The 25,583-nt window shown below is 34.9% G+C and overlaps 1 protein-coding gene across 2 annotated transcripts in view; it reads left to right on the top strand.

Moving 5' to 3' along the window:
* Window positions 1-25,583, top strand: part of RB195_003806 (uncharacterized protein) — a gene marked incomplete at both ends in the record, with an annotated part of 58,819 nt that overhangs the window by 6,191 nt on the left and 27,045 nt on the right. Inside the window, one exon of one of the 2 annotated variants that reach the window (XM_064201613.1) lies at window positions 21,077-21,219. In XM_064201613.1, the coding sequence (XP_064057495.1) occupies window positions 21,077-21,219 (143 nt within the window). Of the gene's footprint in view, window positions 1-21,076; window positions 21,220-25,583 lie in introns of those variants that run through there. The other variant, XM_064201614.1, reaches the window with a different exon arrangement.

Here is a 25,583-nt window from a genome sequence, read left to right as displayed (position 1 = left end):
AAACCGTTTTTCTTCTTCCGAAAAATTTTCTTTCTATTTTTGCGAACTAGAGCACAATTTCTCGATGTTCAGAAGATTTTGCTTAAGAAGGATAGGAACGGAAAAGTGTGGTTGTTTCCTAAGGCAATGAAAATTTGCTCGGAAAACACACAAAGGGGAGATTATACAGAATGAGGAACGAATCTTGGGCAAGCGAGTTTCAAAATTCCTCAAATTTCAGGAAGGAAATAAAGAGTGCAAAGCCCCTAATATTTTCGCCAAATATTTTCGCCTAAATTACATTCTCAAAAACTTAAAGGAGATTTTGGAGGGAATATATCCGGAGTCAGGCGTTGCTTTGCTTCCCTTCGTCCAGGATTTTTCCATGGTAATAAATTTTGAAGATGACATTTTTGCTGTAGCTGTGAAAACGAGTTCAAATCAGGTTCAAAAAAATAAACAAATAAACAGGAATTGCTGTGCACACATGCAGAGCAAACGTGTAAATGGAATTTTTGAGATGGCCATAATTTCTTCTTTTCTGGAAATTTTTGTTTTTAACTGAATAGTCGAAATGAGGTGAAAATAGCGTTCGAAACTTAGTGCAACATTATCTGCAAAAATAAAACCATGTATCAAATCAAAAAAATTAGGACTATAGTCTGGCTAAACTTTATTGAAATTATAAATTTAAATGAAATTTAGTTAAAAATCAATTTAAAAATTAAATTTAGAAATTTATAAACTTCATTTAAATATAATTTAAATGAAGTTTATAAATTTCTAAATTTAATTTTTTTCTAGATTTAAATTTTTTTATTTATGGAGATAAGCAACATTGCTTAACCAAAAATTATAATTGCTACCATTTTTGCGAACATTGGCAGTATTCTTTTTTTAAGAGTGGAGAATGGACATTTTTTTTTCTAATGAATGAAATCATTTTTGTCGGGACCGAATTTTTTGATATGTTATTTTACAGATTTATTTATCTTGTTTTTTTTTTATAAATTAGCCCTGACAGCAGAGAGTCAGAAGATAAGAATGCGGAAACAGCTAAGAATAGTGGGCATTATGCCGGAAGTTGCTAGGATAAAATTACATGAGGAGAAAAATTGAAGTAACATAATAGTTAACATAACAGCCGAGTGGAACCATTACTTGATAACAAACGTAAAGTTTGTGTTTCATTCCTCTCTGCTTTCCTCTCTTTCATTCTTGAACCATGCGTTTCATGGAAAAAAACCCTTTCCTTGTCTTATTCTTCGAGTTGATTTTTCACGGTCCTCTAACATCTTTCCAAAGCTAATAATGTTCTGTTTTTACTTTGGTATCCATAGCTACACCATCTGTGTCGTCCTGTCTGGTAATTCAAGATTTTATGGGCCTATCAAACAAATTTATATTGCACTGAGGAAAAGACCGGCATCTTATTGCTGAATATTTCGAAGGGATGTAGTTCGTGGAACCTTGGGACCTTTACTAACCTGCAGTCGATGGACACTTTGTGCATATAGAAGATAAAAAAGCGATGGCGTACGAGATTTCCATCCAAAAATATTTTAACATATGTTGCGTGTGATCGTGCGTGAGGGACAAGGATGACAAAGAAAATTCCAAAACGAGGAACTCACAGTGAACCCTCAACAAGGGGAAGTCAACGTTGAAATTCTCAACCTTCCCCGGGTATACTCTTAGCTTTAAGACCTGAAAAAATTAGAGTGACTAAAAATAATGAATAGTGACTACTAAAATAGGAAACAAACTGAGGCGGTCCTTGGCTCCGTAGTCTTATTCACTTTAATTTTTAAGGTCTTAACTCTTAAGGTTTAAGGTTTTTCTTACGCCACAGCCAAACAAAGTGGAAGCTAAACTCTTCAAAGAAATTTATACTACTTGTTTTCAAGATAAAGTTTCGGTCAGGGAATGGAGAAACCAAAGCTTCAAATGTGCTAATTCAAGGAATGAACCTTAATTTTTCATCAACACAGTTTTCTGTTAATTATCACCTCATGGATTTTCGGCTCCGGTTATTGTAGAGCACAGTTGGTTAGTAAGTAAAAATAATAGTTTCGCAGAATATCAGAATATATCATTGTTAGTGAAGTTTCAAATAATTGCAAATATTCCACAGTTTTTTTTTGAAACTACCCTACGAAAGTTTCATGTTCTTCATGTGAAGAAACAAATAATTCCTTGAGGGGACTTTTGTCAGCTACTTCAGTTCCCACTTCAGGATAACGGTTTTAAACATCGCTTTCATTTTAAGACCTCTTAAGTTCGTTCAACGTACTTTTAAATTGGTGAAATTTTCACAAATAACCTAAAAATACAAATGTAACAGATTAATAACTGATAAATTGCGCCATTTGCTTTTCCTCTCATTATTTTTTGTGTATCAATTGACTGTTGTTTTTTTTTCACTTTCTCTTTTTTACCTCTTTTTGTTTCATTTATATTATGGTTCACACTACTACTGTCATGTTCCGTGGATACATGTCTTCATGGACTCTTCTCATTCTTTTTCTTTTTTCCTTTTGCTTCTCTTTCATTTTGTTTTCGTCCTTTTCTTTTTTTTTCTTTTTCCATCATTTATGTTCAGCTCAAAAATGAGGACTACCATCACTAGAATCGGTTACAAACTCGTAGGTTTTAAGAAAAAAATGAAGTTCTAGGTCGAGAAATGAAACCAAAAGTGTAGTGAGGGACTCGCATTCCTTCTCATTTCCTTCTTTTCCTAGGATTTCATCCTCGCTTTCCCTTCCCAGAGTATTTGGAAATGATGGTGTGACTTTATTGTGTTGGTCTGTGAACATGCACCGAACATGTGGAACTATTCCAGCGCATTTTCTTCTTCGAAGTGTTATCTCGGTTTCAATCTGGGGTTCTTCACATTTCCCTGATATTTGTTTTTTTTTCAGTATGTTCCCTCCATTGCTCTCATTTCTACATTCGACAAAATATAAGCTATTCGATTATTCTCATTGGAATTGTTGTTGTTTTTGTCCGTATGATGCTTTTCTCGTTTAGAACCGCTTTGACCACCTCAGCCGCTTTCATTTTCTTTGCATTCTTTGCTATTTCTGGATTCGGGTGTACTTAAATAATTCCCCTGAAGAACTTAATATTCCATTCTAGTCGATGCAGATCCAATATTCACTTGAACCATATCATTTTACATTTTGGGAACCATTTTGAAATCCTCGTCAGCAATTACGTAAACGGATCCCCGTATCCGAGAAGAAAAACACGAACAAAAGCATCATTGAAACCTTTATTTATTCAAATTTGGATTCCAAGATTAACGTCTTCTTGTTAAGTGTGCGTTTCTATGGATTCATGCGTAGTTTTTTGAATTTCTTTTTCTTCTTTAAACTTAAGTTTCTATGGATTCATGTATGTTTTTTATATCCTTTCTCTGAAATGGTCTTAAATCGTATTTGGGCTCGCTAAAATTTACCTAAAGTTATGTTCAAAAATTTCAAAGGTCATGCACTGAAATTGCATTCCCTTCATTAACCGTGGACTCTCATAGATCATTTCACCTTTTGTACTGTACTGTTTATGTCAGAAGTGTAAAAAGACTACAGACAGCAGACTAGCATTTACAAAAATGGCGACATTGAATGTTGTTGTTTTTTTGTGTTGTTGTTGTTATTGTTGTTAAACGTTCATGACGTTGTCAAGGTGAAGAGTCACTCAAAAAGACTGTGCACCAGCATTATTTAAAAATCCGTAACGTCGTTAATCCATTATGTAGTCACCTATGAGTGAGTCATGAGTCTTATTCAGTACCGCTGAATCAGTCAACAGTTTGACTGCAGCCAGCTTTTATGGATATTCCTGAAGTTGAGCTTATTCCAGTGTTCGGGACGTAATTTTCCAAGGGTTGTAGCGAATGCACCATTCCCAGGACCTTGAATTCAAAAAGCTCTCGAGCTTCCAGAGCCCTTTGCTTACCCAACGAGGCAACTTTTTACAGCACTTAAGGTGATGAAATGAGAGCGCGTAAAGTGGTTTCTTATGGGAAAGGGGTTTTAACAGCAGTAATATGCAAATGGCGGTGTAGCGTAGTCGGTGAAGGGTTCCGCTGTGGTTGTACGATCGATCGAAAGTTCTTATCCGCTCCAGTGGCAACAAAAACCTTTTATCCTTACATGGTCATGGATGCATTAGTATCATATTTGTCTGAGAGGTTAAAAAAACAGACTTGACACCAATTAGCTAACCCCCGGAGGTCATTTTACAGGCTAAACAACGCTTCCGTTCGTAAACCTCAAACGATTCTAATTGAAGTGAACGCGTTGGCGTATCCTAAGCGGATTGATTGACGCAAGACACCTTATCCTCCACTTTTAACCCCTTAATCAAATGTTTACGAGGAAGCGCTCACACCTGGAGGTTTGACGAGGGAAAGCTCATCTAATTATAATTGTGACTACGTATTCCACTTAGAACTACACTTATAAGGCTCTTCTACAAAAATTACAACCTCTTTCTTGAAAGGAGCTTAAAAACAACATATCGTTGGTCATTTGAGTTGTCTGGATCTTCTTTTTTGCTGAACCGCACACAATTTTCCAAAAGGGCACTGTGAGGCGAGCACATCTATGCAGTTCAACCGCTTTTGATGCGCTCATTGTTCCAGGATACCTTGTTTAAATTAAATTTTAATTTTTAATGAAATTAAATTCTTTCCTAATTCTTTGTCAAAACATTGAACAACTGCTGCTGACTTTTTAGTTCTAAATTTACTGAATTTTTATGAATTTCCTAAGAATTTCATCATCGGTTCATACTTTTTCGCTAGATACGCACTCTCCTGGATTTATTCGTTTCCCACATCCCGACTACACATACATAAGAAGCGGCAGTAATGGCACAGTGTACAGTTTGTGATCGGAGGGCCCTCATTTTGTGGTTTTTGAGATGATGGGTGTAAAATTCGAGTGCTTCAACATCTGTTGCCGCGTCTTCCGCCGATCGCCGACGTCCGGGGGGAAAAAAAGTCGCCGGACTCGTTATTACAATAAGTTTAGCTGATTCAGAGTGCCAACATTGACATGGGAAAAGCTAGTTTTGGAGAGAACCGGAGGACGAGGACTTACAATATTTCTCGTACATTTTTTTTTCGATTTATTAGTTTTTGCTAGAGTTTTTCGCTGAAGAAGTGAAACAATATTTGTTCTAATTCATTACGTTTCGTCGAAAATTTTCGAAGCTGTTCTGACGCGGATCCGAAGAGGTGTTGAGGGCATCTCACATATGGATCTTTCTCCCGTAGAAGTAAGGATCGATGTTTTGTGCATATTTATTTTGCAGCAAGAGGTGTACTGCATTATACGGATTTTTTTTTAGATTTTCCGGGTACTTTACGTGGCTTAAAGAACTATGATCATAACTGATGCGCGGTGTCATTAAAATACAGCACTTCCATCGAATAAATTTTAAAATGAGCCAACCATCTGTGCAAAATTTAGCAGGTCCACTATAATGGACTGCTTCCAGAATTTTTCGAAGCACAAACTGCCAGTAGTTCTAAGAGAATGAGTCAAAACAAACTCATAATGATCACTTCAAGATCCAATCGCTAAAAAAGAAATAAAACTTTGCTTTAATGTGTTTCTGCTGGAAAATACAATTTCTTCAACGCAATCGAAGTAAATAAAATTTAAAAAAAGGTAGATAGCACGAGGAAACAAAGAGAAAACTGTAGCTTTGTTGCTGAACCTCAACAGGAAAAAAATAACCTTCCACCGCGGTAAAATCCTGAACTCGAAGAGTATTATGAGCTACATAATAGCTCATGAAGGCAAAACTTTACCTTAGCGTTGACATATAAGAATTGAATTTTTTTGTACCCTAACTTTACGAAAATATGCCGGCTCGTTCAAAAATTAGGGATTGTGAAAGCTGAAAATACGTTTAACTATAAGCACATTTCTACAGAGAATATTTTTTTTTATATTTCTAATTAAATAATTCTTGCTCGATCAATCTATGGGTTAACTGAATTTGTTCCATTAATTTATTCTTGTCCCAGTTATAAGCCACCTTGGGTTTAGGATGTATCATTAAAAATAAACTTAGGCTGTATGTATGGCTTTAAATCCGTTAATGATGTGAATTTCAAAGTTTTCACGAGGTCATTAAATCGCTCCGATGTGAAGTGAACGGAACTTGTGTAGGAGACGGAGCAGCTGCTTCCGCATGCCACATAACAGCGTTGTCCGGACGATCGGTCAGTTTTACGTTTTTAAGGGGACGTGGATTCTCCGAAAAGCTAAGGAGAATCCAATATTTCAGTTGCTACAGATAGCCTTCACAAAAAGAAATTTTTTAACAAAGTGTTTTCAAAAATGCGTCACTGGTGAACAGGAAAATAGAAAAAATACCCATAGAGAATCGATATCGCTAGATTTTTCACGGGGAACCGTACTGTCCCTTTTTATCCTGGAGCTAATTTGCGAGTTTTCGAATATCAATTTTTTGATATTTTCGAATTTTTCATCATTTTATTTTCATATAATTGTATGATGTTTATTATTTATATAATTATTAATTATATTTATATTATATTTTCGATCGAAAGTTTCCTCTTCCCTGGATATATACTGAATATCTTCATAAGCATATATTTAGTTATATATTATATTTCGTATTTTTTTATAGTTTTATAAAACTGAAAATTATATTGCGGGGGAAATATTTGGCAGAGATCGCCTCCATTTAATTAACGCTGCCCAATCTTACATGATTCGCATGCTGGTTCTGGAGCGAAACTTTCCAGAATACGAACCACCCGCCGCATTGACAGCTTTCTTCCTATTTGAAACTCTTTTTTAGGATCCAAGCTTCAAGATCCCTCATATTTTCTGTCGTTTGTTTGTTGTTGTGCTGTGTGCTTGTGTTGTTTACGTCACAGTTCAGATTTTCATGTCGACAAAAATAACTTTGTTGTGAAGATACATTCTGAAGATTAAGAATGTGTCAACCTATGTCCTCAAGGATTTTATCGATTGATCTTCAAGGTTCCCTGCAGTTTTGAAGTTGAAATTGATCATCGTTTCGAAAAATAGTTGAAAGTACAACTAACGGATCTCTTTTTTCGAAGGAATATTTTTTTCAAATTTTTTAAAGATTATGTCCTAATATATCTAATAAAATTCTACTATTTAATTATATTGTATATTAAATTAAATTATAATTGCTTGCATAGGTGCGTAGAATAAGCAGTAAGTAAATATCATATGTAATAAAATTCTATAATACAATTATTTTGTATATTAAATTAATTAATTTATAATTGCTTGTATAGGTGCGTAGAAGTAAATAAAATTAATAAAGCTAATATTTTTCTGAAAACATTGATAAACTTCTTCTCACAGAGTTAACAAATGAATTGCAAATAAGGTGTAACGTTTCTTGAAACACAGCATAACGTTTGCATCTTCAGTAATAAATATTTCTGGAACTAAACTGTGGAATAGGTTTCCTGAAAGTGCTTTTGCATCGAGAATTCCGATACGCTCTTGTGGTCTCCGTGCTTTTACCTCAAGTGGGGACGTTTTGACGTAAAAGGAAAATAATTGATACGGAGGAGTATTCTCAGGATCTGAAAAAAAAAAACTTTTCTTGAATTTCCATTGCTGAGTCTGTAGACGAAATGCTACTTTACTGCTACGTTTTTGGACTTCTCTTGGTTGAGAAATAAATCCCAAAGAAGCTGAATTCATGTGACAAGAGAAAATTTTTTAGTTTCTTCTCTTTTTTTCTCTTTGCTCTGAAAGCATTTTAGAATAAGATTCGATTCTCTCACATTAGTTGGGAGTCCATTAATGTGTAAATGACATATCCGTTGCAGTTGTTGTTCCAAGTTGTCATCTACATAATTATTGTCAGTTAATCAATTTTTATTTTTCTTTTTTCAGTTTCTAACATTAATTTTTCTTTTTTCTCGGTTAATTGATTAGTGAAAAGTTTTTTTTTTATCGAGGAGGATGTGAAATAGACGAATCCCTCCATTAAAAGTTAAATTGGTTAAACGGTTTTTTTATTAACGTAGTATGTGATGGTGGATTTTAGAAATTTCTTTACGATTAAACATCTAAAATTTTCTATTTTCGCTAAGCTTTGTTCCTTTTCTTGGAATAGATTCTTGGGAATTATCTCTATTGTACTAGAATAGAAATGTTTTTCCTTAAATGTTTTTTTAAGGGTGTTGCTCGTGTTAAAAGACACCCCCTTCCCTTGTTAATTATCCGGATTCGGATGGAGAAGAAATTTTTGTGAAAGCTTTCTAATTGCTCATTTCAGCTGGAAATTTGTTTGTTTCACACCTCGTTGAGCTTCACTGGATTTTCTCTCCAAATCATCCAGTCATGTTTACTGGATATCAATCTTCCCAGTATCGCCCCCGTCGCTTGTGAACGCCGCGTCGAAGAAATATCCATAATTACCTTCATTTTACTTACTAGAAGGTTTGCTGTGGTTCGAATATCTTCTGCCTTCAGATTGTTTCCGACTTCCTCGAGTTCCATGTTGAGGATTTGTGACTTCGCTGCTACAAGGATTTGTATATTTTAAAGACTTTTCTGCTACAAAAGGCTTTTCTTAAGTTTTTTTCCCGGATTTTTAAAGGAATTTCACATTTTAAAATTTATTTTGACAAAAACTACACCACAAATTATTGTATATAATAACGTCATAGGAAGGGATTCACCGTAGTTACCAGGAAGATTGCTACGGGACAATTTTTTTACCTTCATGGATCATTTCACCTTTAGTAAAAGAGAGTTTTTACACGAATCTCATTGAGAATCACATCGTTTCTGATGAAAAAAAAACATTTCTGTTATTTTTTTCTTTTTTTTGCCTAACAATTAGTTTCCTTTTTATGCTGGCATATTATATCATGAATTCTTGTGAAGCAAGATAAAATTGTGCAAAGACTGTAACTTACTGAAATTTTTTAAACAATAAATTTCCCAACAGCTACTCCTAAAATTGGATCCAAACAAATGAATATAAAATTTAATTTAGTTTATTTAATTATAAGATTGAAATTTGAAAATTATTATAAAAATAAGGAAATCACTTGTTAGTACTCCTTCTGAGCAGAAAATAACGTGTTATCCAATACGTTATCCAAAAATGTGGGAAGTATTTTTTTTCAATCTAACTGTTTGCTTTAGTTCATACCAATTTCCCTTTTTTTCCCTTTTTCACTTGGATAAGTACACTCCCCGAGAAATGGTGAAATATGGTTCACGGAAAAGATCGACGGTCCTTCCAGTGGTTAAATGCTGTTGGCTTGACAACCACTTCCAGTTACGAGTACTGGAACCGTAATTGTGGGAAAAGGACATTGTAATCGTATTGTCTTGCAAGTATTATTCTGGGAAAATTCCAGAACTGCAGGAAACCCAACAAGCAATTTGATTGCCTTTATTGTGTTCGTTCTTCTGTGCCTTTTTGTTATCTCCCACTCGTTTTGCGCATTCATTGTCACTTTTTCTGAACTAGAACTGGGTGATGAATTAAATATAAAAAAATTATTTTCTGCCTATACATGCTTTTTTTTCAATGACGGATCACAATAGTTTTAAGACTTTTAGGCCCTATCCTAATACGATATTCTTCTTTCGATTTTTTTTTTATTTTGAAATGTTCCAAATTTTGTTTTAGAAAACATTGAGATTTGGAGAAATTGTGCTACTGAGAAATACCGTACCCCAGGAAATGGTAATTTGTATTTTATTTGATGAGGGAGCGAAATAGTTTATGCTCGTCACCAAATTCACAGAAGAACATAAGCCTCGAAGTTTTCCGGCCGGCAGAATGTGTCATGTTGGATTATTAGCGTTTACAAAAGGTTTTGACAGCTTATTAGAACCCCTTCTTGTCATTCTTTGTAGTTTTCGGATTATCCTACGCGTCTTTCATTCTCTTTGCTTGCACATTCATCCTATTTTCTTTTTTCCGCTCCAAATCAAATTAGGCTCCTTTAACCGAAAAGAATTTGTTGCCTAATGCTCATTAATCATTCATTCACGTCAGAAACGGTTCCAGCACATGGACGAGAAATCCATCTAATTAAATCGACAAGAAGGAAAGTTTAATTGGATTTTTCAAGGCGATATAAGAATGGTACGAATAGTCGAAGAAAGGATTTTTTTTCTTGAAGCCGCACCAGTTTCTAATTATGGTCGAACAATTCATTTATTTTCCGTTATTTATCTGAATAAATTCGACAAAATTTCAAGTCTGCAGTCAGTGGCAAAGTCTTACCCTTAGGCCGATTTGAGATATTTTATAAGTTTGACAAAAATTATCTCTTTTTTCTTTTTACTTGGATCTGCCCTTCCCTGATAACCTCGACCACTGAGGTCTAGGAATGCCCTATTTTTATGAGTATTGAAAATTATTTACTGAGAGAGTTTCTGAAGTTTTTTTTCTGTCCTTTTGAAAAAAAAATTTAATTCAGAGAATAATTGATGAATGTATAGCTGTTAGAAATTTAAAAAATTTAATAATCTTTTCAATATTTAATGCGAAAAAAGAACAAAATTTTGTTGTCCTCCGGTGGTAACAAAAAATCTCTATCTCGACGTAATGAGAAATCTCGTCTTTGTAAGTGACGCAAACTGGATGAATTTCAGGATTCGTGTTTGATCAGCTAAGAAGATTATTGGGTAGGGTGCGCTTTACTCAACACTTTTTTCCATCATATTAATAAGTGTGGATGATTTAGAGCTCAAATGCATTTATGATCCCGTAAGAGATAAACCGCCCTACGTAAGCGGAAACTCTTCTTGAAACAGCTGTTAATCCTCGCCAGTTTCGGATTACAAGAATATTGCAGTTGTCGTCGGGAATACGTCGTGCTTTTTTCCTCTAGATCCTTGCAACTCTCTCATTTAATATAATTTAATTAATTATTAATTAATATTAATTTAAGTTCGAACTCGCATAAATAATAGGTACTTCCAGAAATTCTCTCTCAGTGTCCATGTTCATGAAACAAAACGATGCAAGTTTCTGTGCAAAGGCGTTGTCTTTTCCGCAAAATCGAATTCTGGATTTTTTTCCCACTTCTCCATTACTTATTTCGAGGAATCTGTGATCTAACCTATAATTTACGAGAGCTACAAAGGTTTGAACTTAATTTACGTCTTTTAGATTTTTATATTATCAAAATATTAAGCGTAATAACCTGTGCATGGTGCACCTCCCTTCGAGCTGAGAACACTGCGACCTCCTCTTTGAGTTCCATGTCTTCACCTTATTTTCTTTCTTTCGCTGCTTGTTTTCCCGCCGAATGATTTGTTTTCTCAATTAACCACACAGAAACAAATCCAGCCGAGCTTGAGAACTCCGTTAATAACTAATCGTGTTTTGTACTTTTTCCATTTCTCTGTCCAGAGGAGGGAATAAACCTCAGCCTCTAAGCCCAATAAAGCTGGGATCATCGCCCCAAGTTAGGGGAAAAGCATTCCTAGTAACAAGTCTTTAGTGAATTTGAAATATGTATCTCTTTGGATAGTTCATTACGGGCATATATTATTTTATTATGAATATTATAAATATTTATTTTATTAACGATTATGAATATTTGTTTTATTACGGAATATAAGCATTTATTTTATCATGAATAGATTTTCTTATATGACGCATGGCTGTATCCATCATTTCATGGAAATTCAACTTCATGGAAACGGTCAATTAAGACTGAGCATTAAAAAAAATTCTTTTTCGTAACTGATTTCATTTAAATAAAAAAGACCGTCAACCCGTCAACAAATAACAAGCATTATATCCTCCTCCTCCTTTATTTTCAGTCAAATACGGGACCAACAATCCATTAAAATTATTTGATACTGGCTCCTATTATGAGTTATCCAACAAATACTTCCTTGAAAGCGGCTTCTATTTTCGAAATTTCGTGTTTTCAGCGGCATAAGGATATACTTCTTATCAATTTTCTTCTGTAATGCGGTTAGATATTTTTTTTAATGAATTTTGTACAATTTATGAAGTAAGAAGCAGTTGCGGACTGGAGAAAAAGGAGGTACGTACAAATGAGAATAGGTTCCAAAGTATTTACAGGGATGGTAAGGATAACAAGGGAAAAGAACAGCCAGCAATTAGAAATTTGAGAAACTGCCAACTCTTCCAGACTTTTTTAAAAGTTATTTTTCTATTGTTGCGCCGAAAATTTTCTCCATTAAGATGTAAAATGCCTATCCTTGAAAAACTTCATTTATATTTCTCATTTCACCATTGCAGAAGTTTGATAGTTTTAATATGACTATGAATAATATTTTAATATGACTAAAATATTTGCCTATTTCTGAGAATAGTTCCAGAATTGTTCTGTTTATACCTACTGAGCATTGTCGCTCCGCCCTCTCACCAAATCTCCGCTGCCGTTCGTCCGGCGTCTTTTCAGTCCTGGCGGCGCTTTCATTTAATCGTATTCGGAGACAATAATAACTAGACGGTTGTACCTAAGATGTCCTTGAATCCTTAATGAATAACTCGCAGACATCGTCGTTGTCGAGTTGCTAATCAAATAGGAGCAGCTCAATTAGAATGAAGTCGTGTTCCGCTCATTTCCAGAACTTTTCTTTTGCTTTCAATGCTACTTCCACGCTGTTACAGTACCCCCCATATTCCATGGAAAATTTCCGATGTTGTGTGTTGTCCATACCTTAAAAAATCGTTATTGTGAAAACTAACTGTTCTTATCCTATAACAGCCAGAACGATCCCTGACGCGACCTTGATAAAGGAAAAAAATTAGGGAAAAATGTCAGTGTTATGGATTATATGTAGTACGTAGTTCATACGTAATAATCACGTCGAAATTTGTGTGAATGCGAAAATTCCTAAAAGTACAACCCCATTGACTACACGTTTACTCTCCAGTATTTATTTCGACGGCCGGAAAAAGCGATTCGTGAACTTGAAGACCAATCCTCGACACATGCTCATATTTTCACTTTTTTTTTAAAGTTCATTCTGAAAAAAAAACAACTACGGCCTCGATTCCTATCAAATATTTTCACTATTGTTTATTATCATATCATTTTCTATTGAGTGAAAGTTGGGAAAGTCTAACGCTGATTATTTAGATTATTATTTATTATTAATTATTTAGATTATTATTTATTTAGAGAGTTGATTTGTCAGATTATTCAGTAGGACTTGTCTGGATTGTTACACCTATAAAAATCTATTCTTCCAGCGCGAGAAAATAGATTTGGCATCAGTTTTTTTTTCACTGACTCCTTCGTCCATCACTATTTGGAATTCACAAGAGCATAGCCTGATTTTCAAGTTACATCTCTAACATCTTTCTGTTCAATCGTAACTCTCATTTCTCATTTTGACCTCCACATCGATTTATTTCAATTTTTGTGAGATTTTTTTAAAATCACTATCTTATTTGAAGATCTGTTCTGCGATACTGGATAAACTCCAATTTCAATGTTTTTGTATATTTCAACAAAAAAAGAACCCACCCGTATCACCATTATTCTACCATTATCTTTCTATCTTATTATCTATCTTATCTTTATTATCTCATTGCTTTTCTAAAGTAGAAATATCAATTTTTGAAAATAGTACTGTAGAATGGTTTCTAAATCGGTCATTTGAAGATACAGTGATACGTGATGTTTGTCTTCAAAGGAATTAGGACGATATTGCCTTGAGAAAATCAGAATATCAGGATTTTTTTTGTGATTTCCTAGCAAAAGAATGGTCTGCTTCATAATATCACTTTATCTCTTCGTATGGGCGCTAAATTTGGCCGGAGAATTTTTTCTGCTTCTTAGCTCTATCGAGATCGCTTTCGAGATCGTCTTAGTTGATTTACTAGCGATAATCCCGATTGGTATAAATTTTTCCTTCTAAAATATGAATATTTAGAATTATTCAATTTGAAGTAAATGATTTATACCATACCACTATCCTTATCTATCACGTCAAAGAAAAAATCATTTCCTGCATTTTTACAGCCCGATCATGAAAGGTTCGAATCATAATCCAATAAAATATGAGGAATAATTAAAATGGTACAAATTGGTTTCTATACTTTTCAGTGAAACCGTGAAACTTTTTTTTCTTTGTTTTTCTTGGGATTATTCTCGTTGGAAGGGATGAACGGAGAGAAGTGCAAAGATATATGTATAGTAGATGCTTCAAAAATATTCAAGGCAACCAATTTTTTTTTTGAAATGAAGTCCATTGCATATGGCGTACATAGTATCAGTGCGCGCTCCAGACAGGACGTCCTCGCAAGTTTCTCGTTGTTCTCTACAATTCTCTATTTAACGGGCTTACAAGGTTAGAAGGAAAATGAATGTTATGAATATGAAATCATCTTCAAAATGTGTGCACGTTGAAAATGAATTGATGGAGTTGAAAAAAGTTATTTTCGAATAAATGAGTCTTGGTGTATTCGTTCATTTCGAATATCTACTAATGCGGCACATTATTAACGAAAAACAAGAAATATTTGTTGGTGATCAACCCTTGCTATAATATTTAATTTTTTTAAAAGATAATTCCAACAATAGATGCTATGTATAGGTTGTTTGTTGAGAATTTCAATTTGCTCATTTTTTCTATTAAATGAGCGCTCGTGTAGGTCATGTGAACGGATTCAGTGTACCGTCTTTCGCTGATATTTTGATGGATTGCAGCACTTAGGATGTACTTTTTAATTTTTCTTTCTCATCATTACGTCAACATCACACCACATTCACCTTTTTTTCTTAATTTTACAGAATTCCTTGACAGATTCCTTTCCCTGCGATTAGTTTCTAGTCTTTTGTCCCGGCTCTACGATGGTGAAACATTTGTTTCACGCTTAGCCGGTATCGAATGACCCTCGGAAGTTGCTCGAATATTCTGACGGAAACCCCGCCGCGGCGACCAACGGGTAGCGCTCAAAAGATCATCAATTGAAGGAGTGTAGGATTTCTACATGGTTAGGTATTTGTGGAGAAGCGAGGGATGTTCAGAGATTAGCGGTCAAGAAAAGAATATTGGTCCTTGTCTTCGATTATGAGATGAAAAAATTTGGTCTAGAATTATGCTTCGCGCTAGAAAAACTGCAACTGCTCATACACAAAAGTTTTATCAACTATCCTGAAGGATCTCTGAAAAGAAGTGTCAAATTTCGTAGGCAACGAAAACTTGTTGGAAAATGAAAGTGTCCTGCTGAAGAAAGTCGAGAGAAAACTCGGAAACCATATCTTTTCCAACATCTAGTGCCGAAGTTTATAGGATTTGTTCTAGACCGAGCAGAACTCATTTTATTGTCAATTTGATTTTTCTAATTTTACACGGGAAAAATTCCAGAATTCCATGATGAATAGAGAATATAAATAAATAGACAAAACATAAATTATAATAATAATATAACAACAATCATATAAATATAAAATATATAAGTAAAATAAAAATAGAAAAAATCGATTGTAGATTGGGGCGAGTTTCAGGCTTCCTTGATAGGGCGTAGGTTGAATTTTAAGTTTCATAAAGAATTTCCACCCTTAATTTTTTATTTTTCATTGTTTTTTGAAAACAAATTCAACTTGGTGAGCTAATATTCTGTAGCTTTAGCGTTCATGTGAACAGAATTATTAATTGCAGTGTAAAATCAGCTCATGTGAGGGTTACGGTGATTTTTCTTCGAAACATTCAAATTTATCTTTGTTGCACTTCGGACAGCTGTGCTGTTTTATAGCGTGATAATTATTCACTTGAAACAGATTCCTCGTGTTTTCATGCATCCTTAGACCGGCTAAAAAGGCTTCAGCTGCCTGGATCCGAACCCCTCCACAAAAGTTCCATCCGCTATAAAATTATAGTCAGAATGCTAACTTTGTAACAATACAATGAGCCATCCAATATATACCAAAAATAAACTACTGATAAGAAACTGGGGAAAAACTGCCGATTTCTGGATTTACCTATGCAAACCCTGCCTTTCTTTTTCAACATTAAGGCACCTAAAACAGTTTTTATTTTTATTGGAATTTTGAAATGTCAAAAATAAATCGCTCACTTTACTCACCAAAAGTTTTTTCTCATTTTATGCCTCGTAAATTACTGTTGACCTATTGGAATCAGTAAACGCGCATAAATAATATATAAAAAATATATAAAAATAGTAAATAATATATAAAAACATAAAATACATATGTATAAATGTATTTTAATATATTCAATGTACATGTCATGCCGTTAAAGTGTATTTATATCTTACCATAGCATTGAATTTGATCTTACCATAGCAAGCATTTATGAGAAAAAGTTCGATTCATTTTCTAAGTAATAGAAATTGAAATTAATTATTCAATTTTCGATTTTTTACTTTACTGCTTAACAAAACTATGATCAAGAAATAAATGAAAATATGATTTAAAAATTAAAAAAAAAAACGAAAATTGGAGGTGTGCCCGGAGGCATTCAAATTCATTAAATTAGTGAAAAAATTATTTCACATCCTAATTAAAATATTAGGATGTGAAGTAATTTTGAAAGGTAGCGGTATCATAATAATTTAAGTCTAATTCCTATGATTCATGTGAATTTACTATCCTTTTTTGTTTATTTGTCCATTCCTTAAAAAGTATTTGTCATCGTTTAATTTCTTTGAAATGAAATGCATGGATGAATCCTTGAATTTGCAACCAGAATAGTTTGAAAAATAAGGAAAAAATTAAGTCTAGGGAAACTGTGGTAAGCTTTTTTACCTTTGTTAGTCCAAACATAGAGCCAATAATCGGATTTATGGTAACCATAGCCGTATTTGTGCCCATAAGATCATCTTTCACCTCCTTTGAGAGCTTTTCTCAAGCGGATAATCAAAAATACAGAATTTCTCTTCTGCTCGGCTTAGTTTTGAGTTTCTATTTTATTTCATTTCATTTTTTTCACGTAAAAATATTATGGAGTTGAACTACAATTCAGAAAATATCTATCGAAATTCTATCAACGCATCCAGAAAGAAATTGGAAAGCACACCTGATTTTTCTTCACTTCTATCCTACTATATTAGGTTGATTCTTGGGGTTTTCATGATCTCTTGGTGTTTCTGGAATGATGGAACGTATTCTATGTTCATGCTGCTGTTCCTAAGGCACCGCTATGGTAATGTTTCACCTGGACTCTTCCAGGCTATCAGTAACAGCGCGAAAAAAACTGTGGTTGTCAATTTTTCTAACAATATGACCAGAGGATCCGAAGAAAGAATAATCCCTGTCTTCTCTGCGGATAACTACGTCAACATTACTAGTCTCCTCAGTTAGCACTTGGTTTTTTTTCTTCTAAGAATCTTGTGCGATGATGCTGTTTTCGGCAAGCCGGCTCTGTGAATAGAAGCATAATGTCGAATACATCCTGTGTACGTACGGCGGCGGAGCGGAAGTTCTAGCGAGCGCGTAATCAGCCCTACGACCATCGTGCCGTCATACGGAGAAGGTGCCTTCGTTTCGTTCCAAAGCAAAAAAAAACAATGAAACACGTGATTCGTGCGGAACTCCTGGAATTCCATCAAGAGTTTGTGTAATTGCATGGGATTTTTCGAGAACTGTGAAGAATTTGAAACAAAACATTGCTGAATTTGCTCACTTACTTGCTACAACAATATTTTTTGAGTAAGAAGTAAAGTCACAGGAACAGCTTGGAGCTTTAATTATTAAAAAAATAGCAGTTAAAGAATGCTAAGAAAAGCATTTTCTATCTGCCACCACGTTAACTGTCTACTTTTACTTACTTTTATTTTTTTGCCTTTTTTTACTGCTCATTGGAGATGAATGTGGAATTTTTACTCTTTTTTATTGTGATCAACATTCATTTCTAAAGTGTCAGCCAATTTTTGGAACATCTGCATTTTTCTCTCGTGAAAGAAAATATGAGAAATTATTACTTAACGAGCCAAGTTTAGAAACACGAGGCGTTTTTCTTCTCAGAATATTCTTTTCATTTCTCAGAGCGAGCGAGTACATTTATTTGCTGTTCAAGGAATACGGAGAGGAGTGTTGCGTCAAATTCCACCTTCGTTCCCCTTCTTTAATTCGTCTCCGCCCCAGAAATGAGTTCGCAAGAATCATAAAGCTCTACCGTTTATGAGCACTCGATTAGCGTAAGAGCAACACTATCCGGAAAGTTAAGGATAATTATAATTTGATGGTTTTTACTGAATGCTTTTACTAGTTTTCAGGTCCATTAACAGATAGCTGATTCTTTTTTTAGGATTATAGATTGTAAATAAGGGATATTAAGTGGAATAATCCTGCAATCATTTCTTGGTAGCTATTCGTAAGCTCTTCCTACTTCAAAAGAAATTAGTGTGTTCTAAAGGTAAGGCTCTGTGTTATTTCAAAAAGTAAGGAGGTTCAATAGGTGGATGTGAGGAAATTCTGAGGTAAGAGTAATTTACCTCATCACTCCTTAAAAATTATTCTTCAGAGAATCGTGGATTCTTTGACTCCACTCCTCTCACGGTGATTTCCCAAATTCCTCAAACAATGGACAATTTCTCAAGATATTCCTTGGATATTTTTGTTTATTTTCAGTCCAGTTTGAAGGGAAAATTCATAAGTTTGGTTCCAGAGAAATTATTAAAACAACCACACAGCAACATCTGGAAACGTATCCATTGCTAATATTAAAAAACAACCATGTAGCCATATCGTATGAGCAATAGAGCTACATTTCTCCCGGACAAATTCATGATTTATTCGCAAGTTTCCCATTTTTAGTTGAAAATTAAAATGAAAGCCTTTTTCTATTTCACTTCTCTCTTGAATTTTTCCCGAGCTTGTTTTGTTGCCTTATGCCTCGATGTGAACATTTTCCACACGGAACTGTTCAACGGACAATCCTGAACGGTTTCGACTTATCTGATAATTTCAAACATTCGACCTTTTTCACTCATTTAAAATATGGAACGACTCTTTATGAAAATTTTCTCTTTGAAATTTTCCTTCAACTCCCCACCTTGGTCGCAAATATCCAGACATCGTTATCCACCCCATCTGAGCCTACATATTTTTCCAATTTTCAGATGTAATTTTTCTTTATATCATCACGTTCAGCGATCCGACAAAAAAATGTAAAAATTCATTATTTTTCTTTCAGAAAATCTCAAAAAAACCTAATTAACTAATGCAAATGAACTGGACCCAGATCAGTCTAATTGTTCTTCTTTTCTCAAGCACACTACAATATGATGCGACTGTCTTCAACCTGTACCCATTTGCTAAGCTCGAAAAAGCTTTTTAATCATAAAATCTAGAGAATAAGCATACAATTTTAAATTCTTCAGAAGAATTTGTTTCCTTGGAGTAGATTGTAATTGTTTAACGAGTACCGAAAAGGACCAGTTAGAAGGGACTGGTCCATGTGAAGCGACGAAACCGCCAAGCTTTTATTTCCTTACACTTTATTATTTAATAATTTTTCTTATCTGGTCACTTAAGGTACAATGTTTTCCATTCCTTATACAAGTGTAATTTAGATGAAACTATTGTTCCTTCGACATTTCTGTTCCAATATTTGAATGTGACTCTTTTTCAGCTAATTCAAAAATTCAAAGTTGAAACGTTCAAATCCAATAAATCCAGAAAAGAAAAATCTTTTATTCGAGACGTCGGCAGATCATCACTGAATTTCCAGAGGTTACATTTGCCTCATATTGCACAGGCCTTTTGTGTGAATTTCGCACTTTAGAATTCCTGGAGTAGGATGGACTTCAGAGTTTGTACTTAACGGATTTCAGATCCAAATGTATTTGACCAGACGACTTTTTCTCAGATGATGACCAGTGTTGTACTAAAGATGTCCTATTTTAGTAGCCTTTAGGCGAAAACTTTTCGTTTCATGGAAGTTTCACGGATAATTCTCGAATTTTTGCAGAAAAATGATTCCATTCTATGCTAGAAATGGTTATCACAAGTGCATGGGAACTAAACGCTGTTGTTCTTAACGTCATTCTAACCGTATCGGATGTCATTAGACGAGAGCCTCATATTTCGTTACTTAACCTTCCCTAAGGGGTTCGTCTGAAAAACTTCCAACGTTGTTCGTTTACTCCCAGCAGACAGAATCCCAGTAGAAAGAGTTCAATAGTTTCAACGATTCCATCTGTATGTTTTCAAAATAAATTCTCCACGATAAAAATTTAATATGACAGCATTTTTAAGAACGGTATGCAACGAATTTTTTCTCTCCTATCAATGGTGTCGTTCTGGACGCTTAGGGTTACTCTTAAACGGATATTTGTTCCAGAGATATCAACCTGCATGCAACTATTTCCGAGAAATTCATGAAGATGAATTTTCAGATAGGGTCCTTTGTTTTACTGATTCTTTTACTGTACCACTCACACTTTCCACTGGAACTTCCAAGTGCCTACTGTAAGGGTCGAATTTCTTTTCTGGAAAGGGTCCCTCACAATCTGGTTGCATTTTAATGCACATCTGTGATATTAAACAATGAAATGTCAACAGATTGTTAGTTTAATTTGGAGCTTTGCTATTTTTTCATGAGATGCGCTAATTAAATGTCTCTGGAAAATCGTTCAACATCATATCCTGGGATCACTGAGTATTCTTGACTATTTTGTTGCTAGTAATGTTTCCTTGATTCCTAATAGTAACAAAAATTTGTATACTGTACAAACTTGCACGACCTGTGACAACATAGATCCAAAAGATCTAATTTCTGGACATTTTCTCTATGTTTTATACTATATTCGAAGAAATAGACTATATACACATTTATCCGAGAGATTGTGCGATTATCTGATGTCTTCAATTTTTTAAAGTGCACTCCTTTATGGCACCACCAAGTACAATGGGAAACTTATATAGGGAAAGTTCCCACTGTACTTTATACTGGAACAAACCTCATCGGCACATTCATCTGAGGAGTATTTAGGAGTATCTTAAAAACTCTCTGCAAACTCTTTCTCCGTTGTGTTCATTCTTTAGAAAAACTTAAAGAAAAAAAACCTCCGTTGAATTTCTTAACTCTCGTAGTCCAGGATTTCTACACCACTCATTGGGCACTTACAGAAAACTCGGATAGTGGGATGAGTTCGTTGGAGAGTTCACCTTCCGATGCGGCCACATCGCGATTCGCCCGTAAGAAATGGTCATCTGCGTTCCGCGTCGTACAAGGTCTCCATCGATTCAAACTCCCAATACACAGAAAACATGTAAGTTTCTGGTGGATTTTTTCTAGGTTTCTTCCATGATTTTCCGGCTGCGGTAGCTTTCCGTGTCCTGTGTGGTCTAAGCTGAGGCCTGAGGGGCGCTCGATCTGCTTCTGAAGAATTTCTGCTGAGGATTTTCCATGCTTCAGAAGACAAAATGAAATAGAAAGTGAAATTGATGAAAGCCTTTTGTCCCGGCTAAAAATTCGGTATCGACACACCTTTTTTACCGTAAGAAATCAGTGACAAACAATTAGCAATCACTTTACTATAATTTAATTTAAGTTGTATTTAATAAAGAGACGAAAATTAGTGAGAAATTCAGAAAAACCAAACAAATTGCATCTACTGCGGTAGCAGTGATTAGCAGTGATGGATATCTGCTCCTGAAAGAGCCAGAATCGGCGCAATCATGCTACACTCGGCTCGAAACGACATGAAGCTCAGTGCAGGTGGGCAAGCGACTGCGCTCGAGGCGCTGCGGTGAAGCGTAGCGGTCAGGATCGAGGGAGGACTCCAGCTGGCACCGCTCATCGCTGCAGTTCGGGCCCTCCTCGCGATCTCAGTCGCTAGGACTCACTAGAACTGCGCCGCTTCGAGCGCAACCGCCTGCGCAACCATACCGAGCTTCACGTCGTTTTGACCCGACGTTAACTTACTGTCGTCATAACTCACTGTAAGGAGGTGTAAATTATCTAAGGGAAAATCCTCGCTGGTTAATGTCAACCTCTATGTTAGTTATAACCCCGTCCAGCTTTCTTCAACCTTTATTTCAAGAGATTTCGTTTATTTTCGAGAGGTATTTCCTACAGTAGCTGATTTTTCAGCTCTATCGCTTTCAAAAAATTTACCCTGATATGCTACACAGTTACCGTCTACGGCTCAATACTGATCGTCGTTCATGAAAATGTGAAAAATCCAAAAAAGTCTTCATAAAGAGAATCCAAGAATGATGCTGCACGATTTGCTCGGATCGTATATCGATGTCCCAGCGTAGTTAATATTTTACTTTAATTAGTATATTCACTGTTAGAGAACTCGTGATAGCAACGTAGGGGGTTCTCGTTATGTCGGTTCCGTCGGCATTAACCTCAAGGGCGTTACAGTACATCTTTCCTATTTCGCGCTTATTTAGAAAAAGCATAGGACGCTTTTTCCTTGAATTTGCACTTGGGTGTTTGAGAATGCTGACAGTATGTAAATGTACGCAAAGAGTAAAGTAAATGTAGACTGTACCCGCATTAGCACACAGTTTTCCTTCAATACATATCACAACTGCAAATGTTCCAGAATTTTTCGACTTGCAAGAGAATTGCTCACCGTGCTATGCAAAAGATTGCCTTCGCCTGAATTAAAACCCATAGAATCCATAACTTTTTTTATTTTAAGAGCTTTTCTTTTAATTACAAACGATTCCAACGTTTTTCTGGCAGCAATTCCGTTTTTTTCTTCCGTTTAAGGTTTTTCTGCCGTTCTCCTGTTTTATGATTCTTGAAATTGTAGATCTCATAATATTGGAAGTATTAAGCGACAGACAGCGTACTCCACAAATTTGGAGGATATTCGTGCACGGATTCTACGAACATGATCGTATACGACGGACCCTGATGAATTTTTAACGGTTCTTCCTTAGGCTGCTAGATAACATTAAGGGAATAACGAGCATTATTGGTGGTTTTGGTTTCTCAGGTCGTACTTCTGAATATTGCAGGTTCTGAAGACTGCATCGGTATAGAAATAAATAGCTTTAATAAAATAAATAGCCCAAAAATGAAATAAAATAGAAATAAAAAGCCATTATAAAATCTAAAATTTATAAAATATTTTCAACATTATTCGCTCTTTGCTCCACCTACATGAATATATATTTATCCAAAATATCAAAAAACAGTTAACCAACCTAACAAAACCTTCACTCCTCAAAATTCAAATCTTTAGAGGATTTTGAGTACTGTGATACGCGTTGGAGGTCTTCAGAATGATGGCGCTAGTTTTTAATTTATTCAGATTTGAAGAAATTAGGATGGAACTCCGGAATGCGCCCAAAGGCTCTCGGTTAAACCGTTCTGACATGGAGTTTTGGCAACTCTTAATATAATTTCCGATATTTCCGGAAGATCCACGGAATCTTCGAAAAAGAATGATCCGAGTAATGCTGTATTTTTAAGACTTACCCTCATAATTATCGCTCAAAAAAATTGTGCGGAAAAAATTTTGAGATTAACATGGTTTCTTTTATTCCCTGAAAGATCAGTATTTTCCCTTTTTTTCCTCTTTTTTCAGCGCTAAGAAATGGTTCTTTCAAATCGCGCAGGTTTTCTCATAGCGAATTTAATGGAATGTTTCTCATGTTTTTGAAGTTTTTTTTTCTTAAATTTAGACTGTAGGCGACTGTTTTGTTTAGTTTTTGTCTTCAAAAAAAAATGCACAGTTTCGGAGAAGTTCAAAATTTCCCTGTAGTGGTCAGACCTTCTTCCTTAAAAGAGCGACTAAAACAACAATTCGGATAATTTCCGCAATTATTTGTCTTCCGTATTCCGCGTACAACTGCGTTAAGAAAAATTTTCGTGTCAGCAGGGTTTATTAATGATAGAGACAAATTGATGATGTATTGGAGCAATGCTTCCGAGTCTAAACGAATCAGGATTATGGATTGATCTTCTCTGGTGAATTTGAAGATTTTAACTCTTCCCAGGATAGTAAATCCCCAAGTTTTTTTCTAAGAGACTCTGGAAGCTATTCATCCAATGAAGACTGCGTAGATTTGTAACAAAAAGAAGAGTAAGAAGCATTTTACTCCGAATGTTTCGATCTTTTTTCTATTTTATCCCTCCCTCCATAACCAACACGATGAAATCTCTTCCTGAATAGAGTAGTCATAGCGTAGCCTATTAAAAAAATTCTCGGACATACTGAGAATACAAACTCCCGGCACATTTTCCTCTTTCTCATGAAAAGCGAATGGATTTATCTGAAAGAGTACAATGTGTGATTTTCCTGACGTTCTTTTTGTCTTTCTCACATTTTTCGGAGTTACAATTCTTTAGTGAACGCAAGCAGAAAAAAAATTCACGTGGAAAATACAAGGATTCTGCCCTTTGTTTTCAGATTTCGTTTTTAGTCGATTCAATTAAATTTTCCTCGAATTTGCAATTCGTCACCGCAATTAATATCAACGATATGATCTGTAATTTGATTAGATCTTTTTTTCTGGATTTTTCTCAAAAGAGTTTGCCACCAATTGAAAATTTCCAGTTCCCATATTTTAATCCACTCGAGCTGTGCTACTATTAGAATTGCGTGGGAATTTTTATAGCCGTTGGAATGACCAAAATAGAAATTTGCAGGCGAGAGTCTAATAGCCTGATTGAATTAGGTTAGGATAATGTCAAATTCTTATTGCTGTACTAGATATCACTTTCATGAGGTAAAGTGAATTAGGTATATTATTTGTGCAGCTAAATAACAGCGTTGGTTACGCAAAAGTCCGAGCTGCAGAATAATGTATTTACAGTATAATTTCATTGGTCATTTCTTATATTGAGGTTTTTTCCTGAAAAAAAAACCACTTTGAGAGACTAAAATACTCTGGTATGGCCGGTTCGCATTCCGAGGAGATGAGGAACGAAACAAAACAAACAAAAACAAAAACCTCTTAAACTTGCTACTCTTGTACTTTACAATACAGTTACTGTAGTTGTGTTTTACTTTACAGTTCCCTCGGACTGCTACTAATTCATACTTAATAAATTCAAAATAAATAAATTTAATTTAGAAAAAAAAATAATTTAAAAAATTGAAATTAAATTTTAAAAAATTTAATGTTACTAATTCATACTTAATAAATTCAAATTAAATAAATTTACCTCAATAAATTCAATTCAATACTGATGCAAAAGAAATTCTACCCTAGCACATTCATTAACCTGCCGTATTTACAGCAATGCCGAATATCCTTAGATTTTGAGTTTAGTTCTTAGTTCTTCATTCTCTCTCACTCTCGGACAGGCTTTTGTAGAGAGCGCAAGGAAGTTTTACTCTCATTTTTTTGCTGCATCAGGAATAAATTCCCTAAAGGTGTTTTATTCGCGGAAATCTTTTGAAACCTAGCAGATAATGTTTATTAGAACTAATTTTATTCCGCTTACAGCCAGAATTTGGTAGAATACATACTTTTGATTAACGGCGGCGCTTTACGCTGTTTTCCAGGAACTGAGTCTCGACTGACTGTATACTTCAAGCACAAAGTGCTTTCAAATTGAAATTTACTTCCAAAAAGTATTACGATTTGTCATAAGAGTAGATTTATCGATGATGCTTAAGACGTCGCCATTACGCTGCCGCTATTTAATGGTCACATTTCCGCA

The sequence above is a fragment of the Necator americanus genome, chromosome IV, assembly GCF_031761385.1.
Source record: "Necator americanus strain Aroian chromosome IV, whole genome shotgun sequence".
NCBI classification, from domain to species: Eukaryota; Metazoa; Nematoda; class Chromadorea; order Rhabditida; family Ancylostomatidae; genus Necator; species Necator americanus.
This window is presented reverse-complemented; position numbering and strand designations above follow the sequence as displayed.